Source organism: Perissodus microlepis, chromosome 10 (genome assembly GCF_051167445.1).
Source record: "Perissodus microlepis isolate ML-2025 ecotype Zambia chromosome 10, ASM5116744v1, whole genome shotgun sequence".
NCBI lineage: Eukaryota > Metazoa > Chordata > Actinopteri > Cichliformes > Cichlidae > Perissodus > Perissodus microlepis.
The window spans coordinates 10,888,338-10,901,250 of NC_140470.1; the positions used below are offsets into that span (position 1 = coordinate 10,888,338).

A 12,913-nucleotide genomic window follows, 5' to 3' on the forward strand; every position below is an offset into this window, starting at 1 on the left:
TTACTTCCTCCAAACCATCAACGTGTCGTTTAGACCCCATTCCTACAAAACTGCTCAAAGAAGTCCTGCCATTAATTAATGCTTCAATCTTAAATATGATCAACCTATCTCTGATAATCGGCTATGTACCACAGGCCTTAAAGCTGGCTGTAGTTAAACTTTTACTTAAAAAGCCATCCCTATACCTGGCTGTCTTAGCTAATTATAGGCCAATCTCCAACCTTCCTTTCATATCAAAAATCCTTGAAAGAGTAGTTGTCAAACAGCTAACAGATCATCTGCAGAGGAATGGCTTATTTGAAGAGTTTCAGTCAGGTTTCAGAGCTCATCACAGCACAGAAACAGCTTTAGTGAAGGTTACAAATGATCTTCTTATGGCCTCTGACAGTGGACTCATCTCTGTGCTTCTCCTGCTAGATCTCAGTGCAGCATTCAATACTGTTGACCATAATATTCTATTTGAACGATTAGAACATGCTGTAGGTATTACAGGTACTGCACTGCAGTGGTTTGTATCATATCTATCTAATAGACTTCCACAGGGTTCAGTGCTAGGACCAATTCTGTTTACATTATACATGCTTCCCCTAGGCAGCATCATTAGAAGACATAGCATACATTTTTTACTGCTATGCTGATGACACCCAACTTTATCTATCCATGAAGCCAGATAACACACACCAATTAGTTAAACATAAAGACATAAAGACCTGGATGGCCGCTAACTTTCAGCTTTAATTCAGATAAAACTGAGGTTATTGTCCTTGGCCATGAAAATCTTAGAAATATGGTATCCAACCAGATTCTTACTCTGGATGGCATTACCTTAGCCTCCAGTAACACTGTGAGAAACCTTGGAGTCATTGTTGACCAGGACATGTCCTTCAATGCACATATTAAACAAATATGTAAGACTGCTTTCTTCCATTTGTGCAACATCTCTAAAATTAGAAATATCCTGTCTCGGAGTGACGCCTGTAATTCATTATTATCAGGAAGTCCTTAAACCCCCCTGAAAAGCCTTCAGCTGATCCAAAATGATGCAGCAAGAGTCCTGACGGGGACTAGAAAGAGAGAGCAGATTTCTCCTGTTGGCTTCCCTTCATTGGCTCCCTGTTAAATCCAGAATGGAATTCAAAATCCTGCTCCTCACATACAAGATCTTAAATAATCAGGCCCCATCTTATCTTAAGGACCTTGTAGTACCATATCACCCTATTAGAGCACTTCGCTCTCACACTGCAGGCTTACTTGTTGTTCCTAGAGTATTTAAAAGTAGAATGGGAAGCAGAGCCTTCAGTTTTCAGGCCCCTCTTCTGTGGAACCAGCTTCCAGTTTGGATTCAGGAGACAGACACTATCTCTACTTTTAAGATTAGGCTTAAAACTTTCCTTGTTGCTAAAGCATATAGTTAGGGCTGGATCAGGTGACCATGAATCCTCCCTTAGTTATGCTGCAATAGGCGTCCATTCCTGGGGAATTCCCATGATGCATTGAGTTTTTCCCTTTCAGTCACCTTTCTCATTCACTGTTTTAACAGACCTCTCTGCATTGAATCATATTTGTTATTAATCTATGTGTCTCTCTTCTACAGCATGTCTTTTATCCTGTCTCCCTTCTCTCACCCCAACCTGTCACAGCAGATTGCCTCCCCTCCCTGAGCCTGGTTCTGCCGGAGGTTTCTTCCTGTTAAAAGGGAGTTTTTCCTTCCCACTGTCGCCAAAGTGCTTGCTCATAGGGGGTCATATGATTGTTGGGTTTTCCTCTGTATGTATTATTGTAAGGTCTACCTTACAATATAAAGCGCCTTGAGGCGACTGTTTTTGTGATTTGGCGCTATATAAAAAAACTGAAATGAAATTGAATTGAAAAACTATTTGATTAGTAGTGTCTGGCTGTTATTTTATCTTAAACAGTAAGGGTGTATTTTTAGTTGACTGCATTGTTTCTTTCCCTCTCTCTCAAGTCACTTATTTTTATTTTGCCTGCCTTCATATTCCTTTTCCACTGCTCACATTCTTTCTCCATCTTTTCAGCAGTTTGTTGAATGGTCTGACTCATCACAGCTGGAGCTGAATGTCAGCAAAACCACAGAGATGGTAGTGACCTTCTCCAGCAGAGAATGGGAACTGGATAGAGGTGTTTCTGCCACTATGTACGGGTCATCAGTAGAGATCGTAAAGGAGCACAAGTACTTGGAGACCATCTTCTCCTCCAAACCAGAGGTGTCACCAGATAATGTACCTTGTTAGGAAAACTGAACTCAGTCTGCATCAGTAATAATATCTTATTGGCCTTCTATAAAACCTTCATTGAAAGTGTTAGGATATTTTCTATAATCTGTTGGTTTCATTTCATCACCATACAGGATAAGTACGGATTAGAACTTTTTCAAGATGTGTTGTAATATTATTTGACTTCCTGCCCAATCCCTGTCATTTGTGTATGAACGTTATATTCTTGTTATGTGTTACATGGGTCTTTCATATGGTTTTTCAGTATTGAATTATCTCCAGTCTTGATGGGATTGTTCTCATAAAAATCCCCTACCACCGAGGGTACCCCCTTGGATGGTTCAGTCAAGAACAGCTGGTTTATTTTCCTGGCTTCTGTCTCTCTTCAACCAACGCTGTAATTTGTTGGAATTTGTCAGGATTGAGAAGCGTATTATATTTCTTATGCAGCCCTTTCTTCATCACACCTTTCTGCTTCCTCCAGAAAGTACCTTTTTCAAAGAAATATAATTTTCTAAAAGTTACTGCACAATTATAAAGAGATCTACCCAAATATTGAAAGAAAGAAAATACATTTGTCATTTCTCCTAGAAAAGTTAATTCAATACACATATCTCATGATTAATAAATTAATTTCCTTATGTTTTATATTTTCTTTTAAGTAGACTAGTGTTCCTATTTGGAATGATCAAAAAATGGTTCTGCATTTGTAATTTGTAACATGATGTTAATTAGTAACTCAGTGAAGGACACAGGAAATGCTTCCAGCTATTCCTCGTCTATCAGACATTCTCTCCATACCTGAGAGTGTCCAGTCTCCAGCATTGTTCCTTCACTGCAGGACACGACAGGAGCTTCATTCCTGAGTTCCCTGGATGATTGTAGCTCAGGTCCAGCTCTCTCAGATGGAACGGGTTGGAGTTCAGAGCTGAGGCCAGAGAAGTACAGCCTTCCTCGGTGATCAGACAGCCTGACAGACTGCACACACACAAAACAACAATTCAGTGAAACTCTTCACTGAAGACTTTCATGATATATTTATTTATATATTTTAATGGAGATACAATGTTATCCATCCATTAGGTTCATTTTAGCTTTTTAAAAAAAAAAAAAAAAACATGGACGGGCCTTAGTCCATGGGGCGCAGCCAGGCACAGCCCGAAAAGGGGACATGGGCCATCCTCCTGCAGGCCCACCACCCGCAGGAGGCGCCGTAGGGGTTTGGTGCATTGTGTGCCGGGCGGTGGCCAGGAGCGGAGGCCCTGGTGGACCAATCCCCGGCTACCAAAACTGGCAATTGGGACATGGAATGTCACCTCTCTGGCGGGGAAGGAGCCTGAGTTAGTGCATGAGGTTGAGACATAACAGCTAGATATAGCAGGGCTCTAGACTAACTTTTTGCCATGGGCGTACCGGTACGCCTAACTTTTTAAAGTTAGGCGTACTGGCACAAAAGTTAGGCGCACACAAATTTTATAATAATTTATATAATATAATATAATGTGTTTTTCTGGATACACTGTGCTTTTTCAGCTTTCAAAGATTGATGACACCGTGTCAGAGCACTGACTATGAATTTCAGAAGGACCAGGCCTTAACTTAACAGAAAAGTTAGCAATAGTTCTTTTCCTATTACAGCTACATCCACTTCTGTCGTGCCTAGGCTGCTCACTAGGGCTGGGTATTATCACTGATTTCTATAATCCGTTCGATTCCGGTTTTCAAAGTCCCGATTCGATTCAACTTAGCCTCAGACAGTCAGAAATATTATAATTCTGATCATTTATCAGTACTGACTTCGTCAGAATTGTGAACATCACAGCAGATGCCTTTGTGTGAAAGTAACTGAGAATAAAACACAGAAAAACATGAAGGAGATTTTCCTGGTCTGGCTTTTTATAGCAGATAACCTTAAAAATATTCTACAATGTTCTGCATATAAAGTTTAAATTTCTTCAGTATTCAACAACAGAAAAAAATAGGCTTTCTTGTCCGAGGTCATTTAAGTGAAAAAAGAAAAAGACAGCGCTGTAAACAACGGTAGACTGGTGGGTAATAAGCGAAAGAATAATACAGAAAACAGAGATTGGAGACGGGAAACTGTTCTTGAAGTACAGAGAGAGATAGAGAGAGAGCTAGCTGTGCATGAAGTGTGATTTTAATAGTCGTGGAAGCAAAACAGCAAAATTCATGACGACATTGATCAAATGTGAAGCGCAGTTTGCTGCTTCTTTTGCTGCTGGCTCGGTGAATTTTGGTTGGAGAGAGACAAAACCTGCAGTTCAGAATCAGCGCAAAAAGACGTAAACACAGCACGGACCCGACGCATCAGAATCACTAAGGTCCTACAGCGTGTCCGTCTACGGGCCGTCGGGTGAGAAAGCCGAGAAAGACAAAGTTGATTCTGATGCGTCGGTTCCGCTCTGTGTTTACGTCTTTGTGTGGAATCCGTGTACCTGCTCTCATCTGCTGTTTGGTTGTTGTTGAAATGGTTTTGTGAGCTTTAATCTGAGAATCTGGCATTTCTGGCAAAACACAGTTATATTTAAAAGTCGATTCAGGATTTAATGAATTGATTTCGCTTTATTCAATCTACTCACCTCCCACTTCCACCTGCACTTTCAACTGGACCACGGCCAATCAGAGAGGTCCCGCCCCTTACCATCTCTGATTGGTTTAGTCCACGATAGGGGCATAATGCGTGTCTGTTGTTGACCACAGGGAAGGTTGCAGATTTTTTTTTTTTTTTTTGCTACCCGAACAGTTGGTCGCACAGGTGCAACCAAATATTTTTTTTTTTAGTCGCACCACTGAAAAATTTGGTCGCATTTGCGACCAAATTGGTCGCACTCTAGAGCCCTGTATAGTCAGGCTCACCTCAGCACAATGCTTGGGCTCTGGAACCAGTCTCCTGGAGAGGGACAGTCAGGACCCGTTCCTCGACCTGAAGGCGCAGGAACAAACCCTCTCATCCACTGGGAAGAACCTCAACATACAGGCAGCAAGCTGAGGGGATACCAGGATACCCACCCCAGCCCGCCCGCCGCCTCTCACCAGGGGCATCTCCAGACTGAGACAGAGTTTAGTCATCTGCGCTTATGCGCTGAGTGGCAGTTCAGAGTACCCGGCCTTTTTAGAATCCCTGGGTCGGGTGCTGGAAGGTGTTCCACCTGGAGACTGTTGCCCTACTGGGAGACTTCAATGCTCACGTGGGCAACGACAGCGAGACCTGGAGGGGCGTGATTGGGAGGAACGGTCTCAAGGATCTGAACCTGATTGGTGTTTTGTTATTGGACTTCTGTGCAAACCACAGTTTGGCCATAACAAACACCATGTTCAAACATAATATTGTCCATAAGTGCATGTGGCACCAGCATGCCCTAGGCCGCAGGTTGATGATCGATTTTATAATCGAATCACCAGACCTGCGGCCATTTGTTCTGGACACTCAGGTAAAGAGTGGGGCTGAGCTGTCAACTGATCACCACCTGGTGGTGAGTTGGATCAGGTGGCGGGGGAGGATGCCAGACAGAGCTGGCGCGCCAAAATGTATAGTGAGGGTGCACTGGGAACGCCTAGCAGGGGCCCCAGTCAACAAGATCTTCAACGCACACCAGCGGTTCAACAGCATTCCGAGGGAGATTGAGGACATTGAGTCCGAATGGACCATGTTCAGCATCTCCATTGCCGAAGCTGCTGCACTGTGCTGTGGCCATAAGGTGGTTGGTGCCTGTCGTGGTGGTAACCACGAACCAAATGGTGGACACCACAGGTGAGGGAAGCCATCAGGTTGAAGGAGGAGTCATATTGGGCTTGGTTAGCCTCTGGGTACCAACAGGCCAAGCGGAATGCGGCTCGGGCAGTGGCTGAAGCAAAAACTCAGGTGTGGGAGGAGTTCGGAGAGGCCATGAAAAAAGACTTTCAGACTGCTCTAGAAGGGCCTGATATCCACTTACAAGGACATTATACTGCTACAGTTCTATCAAAATTTTAAACGAATATCCTCATATGTGGCTCTTATTTTTCTTAAAAACAAAAATAAGGTAAAACATAAAATCTGGTAATTGTTTCTTTTTACATTCATCGGGCCCCATTATGCCCAAATATCAAAGAGAAATTAAAAATGAATGCCGTGGAAGAGTTCAGGTCTTAGGAGGTTAAGTAGTGTAAGTGGTTATTAGTGTCAGCTGTTTTAGGGATTAATGATTAATTAATAACATGTACACTAGAGGGAAACAATAAGACAACCCCCTAAAAAGGAATGTTTTTACAGGTGGAGGCCAGTGACAACACCACGAACCTCCATCAAGATTTTCTGTTTTTGCAGAGTACAAGGATTGCACAGGTAGTGCAACTGTTTTGATTTGGGATCAAACACTTATTTCCCTCAATGAAATGTAAATCAAGTTATGACTTTTGTGACATGTTTTTTTTCAGAATTTGTGATTAATATTCCATCTCCATGAAAATGAAACTGCTATAAAAATAGAAATTGCTGATTTACAGATATTTGAACAAAGTCACAAATTCACAAAGGAATTAAATAATTATTTTCCCTTGTATGCAAGGTCATCCCCAAAGAAAGGTGCAATCTTTTTGGAAGTGGGTTTTTAATATGAGCAGCACTGTTGAGCCCTAAATCTCAACCTTTGTTTTTTTTTTTTTTATTGTTTTTAAACACAAATCTGAACATGAAATGATTTAGAAAGTCCAATAATACAGAAAAAAAAATAACACCTCAACTGCAAATTATATAAAGATTAGCTGTGTATGTAATAATAATAAAAAAATAAGTATCTAAACCCTGACCTCAGAATTTCCAGTCTACAATGGGGATTTTCCAGTCCTGCAGAGAAAAGCTTCACTCCTGAATCATCAAGGTCATTGTTACTCAGATCCAGCTCTGTCAGAGTAGAGCACTGGAAGTTAAGCAGTGAGGACAGAGCTTTACAACTTCTGTTTGAGAGGTTACAGCCATCCAGCCTGAAAGAAAATATTTTTAATCAAAGTAAATTACTTTAGTTGTTGAACATAGGCACACAACAAAATATATTATCATGTACACATCATGTTTAATTAAATAATTAAAAATGTAAAGATTGTTAAAAAAACGTTAGTAAAAACAATTATTTCTGTCTTAATTTAAATAAGTGAGGGGCTAAAAGATTTAGTGACACATAGTAGTAGTTCAGTACCATTTGGCATAGGCAGTACTTTTGATCATTTTTCTTATGATAGTATCAGTGATTAGAATTTCAACACACAGTATGTCATGTACTGAACCTTAATGCAGCAGCCCAGTTCGACCTGAACATGATTTGCAATGTACTTGGAAAGGAATCCAGTGTGCATTTTTTTTAATATATTGCAGGTGTGTTATCATAACATAATTGAATTTGAAGTCACCAGTGAGATTATTCAGGGTTGATCATACTTAAGTAGTCCAACTGCAAAAGGAAGGAATATATTTGTGTCCCGACAAGTCTGTGATGGACTCCAGCATCCTGCCAGAAGGGACTGACCCACAGACATTGTCTGGGGTGGGACGGGTCCACATTTATCTTTCTCGGCCATATTAGTGTTCTGGAGGTGTTCAGGTCTTGGAGAGGAGGTGGATTGCACCCAATCACCTTCTCAGCAGAAGAATTTGCATGGTGCAGTGTGTCCATATTATTGACAGTGGCAGCACCATGTTAGTTAGTTATAGAGAGGTGAAGACAGAGTGATGGAGGAGTAGGAGTGCAATATAGGTAACTTTGGCTGGTTGAATGTCTTCAGCTGCCACAGAAAATATATCCTCTTCTTTACCTTCTTGATAAAGGAAGACAGGAAGATGAAGTCTGGTGGGGGTGCTTTCATTCTGAAGTTAACAATCATCTCCATAGTTTTGACAGCACTGAGCTTCAGGCTGTTATCTCAGCGCAGGTGAGGGTGTTGTCATCTGCAAACTTTGGGAGGTTGACAGACAGGCCTGGAGATGTGGCTGTTGGTAAACATGGAGAAGAGCAGGGGAGAAAGTACAACTGCCTGCCCAGTGTGATGGAAAATGTCCAGTTTATTCTCATATTTAGATTTAGGTGCTTAGAATTTCCACTGTAGAATTTTGTATAGCCTTTTCATAGGTGAAGGACATGTCCTTCACATATGACCTGATGCAGCCTGCTTAACTATGTAGAAGGATAAAATTCCCAGGAAGACCAGTGGCAGGTGCCTCCTGGAACATAGATTGTGGGAATCGCTTCCTGCCCAACAGCATGGGTGGGACAAACTGTTGCAACCGTGAAGATGCAGGAGTTCTTTGTGATGTTATAAAAGAGACGCTGTGACGTCTCAAGGGCAGAGCTCTCATGACTGTATAACTGTGATGCTTGCTGTCTGTTTGCTCTCCTGCATGCAGAAATAAAAGGCTTGACCACAGCTGATCATGCTGCAGACTTTATTGAATGCTGATTCAAACACAATACGCCAAAACAATTAAAAAATAGATAAAGCAATTAATAATTAAAACATAATTGGTATATTAGGTTACAACATAAACTGGGACTCTATTGAGTGAAATGATTGTCAGCACTCAGTTGTGTCAGGTGCGTGAATGAAGTTTCCCTTTGTTTTACCTGCTTGCTGTTTTCATATTCATAACAGAAAATAATTTAACCTTGAAAGATTCATGAAACATTAGCTAATTTGAGATTAAATGATCCAAATGTGTATTATCAAACAAGTTCACACAAGCAGTTCATATTCATTAATCACCTGATTAATGAATATCTTTAAAAATGATGGTGGTGGCTGGTAAGCTATAAATACCTTCCTGGTAGTGAAAGTGACTAAACTGTGATTATGAAGATATTTGAGTTCCTCACTTCCATACCAAATCTGTCACTGACACAATCCTAGACCTTCTCCAGTTCAGCTACAGAGCCAATGGGTTGGTCAACAATGATGGTATCATGGCGGTCCATGGAGTCAACAATAACTTAAGCTAGCCTACTCTTTGTGGATTTTAGTTCTACACTGCTGCAGGACAAACTCTCCCAGGTGAACATGCCTGCTCCCATCTGTATTTGGATCACTGGCTGTGTAACAGAAGCCATCATAAGAGACTGATGTTGTGGAATTTTCTGTTAAAGAAATGAACGTGTAAGCAGCATATTTACTTACAGAGCTTTGTTGGAGGCTTTGACCACTGGCAGCAGCCTCAGAAGAGCCTCCTCTGAAGCAGAGTATTTCTTCAGCTCAAACACATCCAGATCTTTTTCTGATGACAGTAAGATGAAGACCAGAGCTGACCACTGAGCAGGAGACAGTTTATCTGTGGAGAGACTTCCTGATCTCAGGGACTGTTGAATCTCCTCCACTAGAGAACGCTCATGCAGTTCATTCAGACAGTGGAGCAGATTGATGCTTTTCTCTGCAGACAGATTCTCATTGAGCTTTGTCTTGATGTACTGGACTGTTTCCTGATTGGTCTGTGAGCTACTTCCTGTCCGTGTCAGCAGGCCTCGTAAGAGAGTCTGATTGGTCTGCAGTGAAAGACCCAGGAGGAAGCGGAGGAACAAGTCCAGGTGTCCATTTGGACTCTGTAAGGCCTTGTTCACAGCACTCTGGTAGAAAGGTGTCCCTAGAGATTCTCTTGTTTCAGACTTCTGGAAGGATGTTTGTTGTTCTTCCAGCAAATTGAATCCAGAGTTGATGAAGGTCAGATAGACATGAAGAGCAGCCAGAAACTCCTGAACACTCAGATGGATGAAGCAGAACACCTTGTCCTGGTACAGTCCTCTCTCCTCTTTAAAGATCTGTGTGAACACTCCTGAGTACACTGAGGCTGCTCTGATATCGATGCCACACTCTGTCAGGTCTGATTCATAGAAGATCAGGTTTCCTTTCTGCAGCTGATCAAAAGCCAGTTTTCCCAGAGACTCAATCATCTTCCTGCTGTCTGGACTCCAGTGTGGATCTGTCTCAGCTCCTCCATCATACTTGACCTTCTTCACTTTGGCCTGAACCACCAGGAAGTGGATGTACATCTCCGTCAGGGTCTTGGGCAGCTGTCCTCCCTCTCTGGTTTTCAGCACATCCTCCAGAACTGTAGCAGTGATCCAGCAGAAGACTGGGATGTGGCACATGATGTGGAGGCTTTGTGATGTCTTGATATGGGAGATGATATTCCTGGCCTGCATCTTATCTCTGAATCTTGCCACGAAGTACTCCTTCTTCTGTGGGTCAGTGAACCCTCTAACTTCTGTCACCATGCCAACACAGTCAGGAGGGATCTGATTGGCTGCTGCAGGTCGTGTGGTTATCCAGAGGCGAGCAGAGGGAAGCAGTTTCCCCCTGATGAGGTTTATCAGGAGCACATCCACTGAGGTGGACTTTCTAGGGTCAGTTAGGATTGTAGTTTTGTGGAAGTCCAGAGGAAGTCGACACTCATCCAGACCATCAAAGATGAACACAACCTGGAAGTCTTCAAAGCTGCAGATTCCTGCTTCTTTGGTTTCAGTAAAGAAGTGATGAACAAGTTCCACCAAGCTGAACTTTTCCTCTTTCAGCACATTCAGCTCTCTGAAAGTGAATGGAAATATGAACTGGATGTCCTGGTTGGCTTTGTCTTCAGCCCAGTCCAGGGTATATTTCTGTGTTAAGACTGTTTTCCCAATGCCAGCCACTCCCTTTGTCAGCACTGTTCTGATTGGTTCATCTCTTCCAAGTGAGGCTTTAAAGAGGTCTTCTTGTCTGATTGTTGTTTCTGGTCTGTCTGGTTTCCTGGATGCTGTTTCAATCTGTCTGACCTCATGTTCATCATTGACCTCTGCAGTCCCTCCCTCTGTGATGTAGAGCTCTGTGTAGATCTGATTCAGAAGGGTTGGGTTTCCTGCTTTAGCAATCCCCTCAAACACACACTGGAACTTCTTCTTCAAAGTAAATTTAAGTTCATCTTGGCTCCAATGGGAGTCCCTAATGAAAGTTTCTAAAATAACCAATGGATAAAAAAAATAATCATTCATGGAAAAATGAAATGCACATGTTTTCAAAGAAAAAAAATCAAAGTTAGCCAGCTTCTTAAATCTCAGAGAAATCCTCTTACTGCTCTTTAGAAGGTCAGCGAGTTCATCGTGCTTCATTTTTCTTAGGAAGTCTAGTGTGATGTTCACAAAAGCCTCTCTGCTGCTCCCCTCCTCATCCCCCTTTTGTTCTGGGTAATCAGAGTTTAGAAGTTTCTGAATTTTCTTCAGTTCATTTTTCACAAAAGTTATGATGTTGTCCTCCAGCACCTGGAACAGAATACTATATGAATACCTTGTTCACCCATAAAAATTGATTGGTTAGGCAGTGAAAGAAGACATGAAAAATCTTAAACAAAACACACGAAAATCAGGAACTAGAAAGCAAAAAAACCAAACCCAAAAAAACAAAACAAAACAAAAAAAAACCTACAGATGATAGTAGACACATTTTCAGGACAAAGAGTTGTGTTTGTATTAAAGAAAGGATAATGGAGAGCTAAATCTCAGTGCATCATGTGGAATCCATCAGCAGCCTTAGCTTATAGTAGCATAACTTAAATAGAGAATGTGTTTAAATCATCTGCCCTAATTACTATTATTAAAAAATAATAATAATAACAATACATTTTATTTAAAAGTGCCTTTCAAAACACCCAAGGAGACCGTGCAGAGCAAATAAGACAGGCATAAAAACAGGAAATATGCACAATAATAAAAGAAAGTTTAAGAGCATGGAGAAGTTATCTAGAGTAGGCTATTTTGAACAGGTGGGTTTTGAGATTGGACTTAAAAAGAGGGAATAAAGCGATATTTCTGAGGTCAGGGGTTAGGGAATTCCAAAGTCGAGGGCAGAGCGACTAAAAGCCCTGTCCCCCATGGTAATAAGACGAGAGGGAGGAACAGAAAGAGAAGAGGCACCTGGATGGGATGGTGATCTGTACCAAATGAGAGAGATATGGTGGGGAGAAAGAATGAATAGCCTTAAATGTATAAAGGCATATTTTAAAATTAATCCAAAGTTTAACCAGGAGCCAGTGAAGCTGCTTAAGAATAGGATTGATGTGGCGGGTAGAGGGAGTACTAGTAATAATACGGGCAGCAGAGTTCTGGACACGTTGAAGCTTGTGGATGGATTTTTGTGTAAGGCCAAATAAGAGTTAGTTACAGTAGTCGCACCGAGAGGTAACAAGGCTATGGATGAGGATAGCAGTGGCATGTGGAGTGAGGAAGGGGCAGAGGCAATTGATGATACAGAGTTGGAAATATGCTGAGTGAGTGATATTATTGATGTGAGAGTTAAAGGATAGTGTGCTGTCAAGAATGACACCCAAACTTTTCACAGAGGGAGAGACAGAAACTGACAAGTTATTGATAGTAACAGAAAAAGTGTTAGTCCTGGATAGCAATAATTTGGAGCCAACCAGGAAGCGTTCTGATTTATTACTGTTGAGTTTAAGAAAGTTGGAGGAACACCATGAATTAAGTTCAGCTAAGCAGAGGGTGGAAGGAGAGTAGAGTTGGGTTTGATGGACAGGTAAAGCTGGGTGTCGCTGGCATAACAGTGGAACTGAATATTATATTTATGGAAAATGTGTCCAAGTGGGAGAAGGCAATTAAATTTAATCCCTGAGGTACCTCAGTTGACAGAGGAAAAGGCTGAGAGGAGGAGGATTT

General features: G+C 41.7%; 1 protein-coding gene across 1 annotated transcript in view; it reads right to left on the reverse strand.

Annotated features, from left to right (window-relative positions):
* The window catches only part of LOC146378824 (NLR family CARD domain-containing protein 3-like), a 36,531-nt gene that overhangs the window by 8,880 nt on the left and 14,738 nt on the right, over nucleotides 1–12,913 (reverse strand). The window contains exons 5-8 of the mRNA XM_084941897.1: nucleotides 11,320–11,506; nucleotides 9,396–11,202; nucleotides 7,044–7,217; nucleotides 3,036–3,212 (exon numbers count right to left, since the gene is read on the reverse strand). Coding sequence (XP_084798023.1) covers nucleotides 3,036–3,212; nucleotides 7,044–7,217; nucleotides 9,396–11,202; nucleotides 11,320–11,506 — 2,345 coding nt within the window. The remainder of the gene's footprint in view (nucleotides 1–3,035; nucleotides 3,213–7,043; nucleotides 7,218–9,395; nucleotides 11,203–11,319; nucleotides 11,507–12,913) is intronic.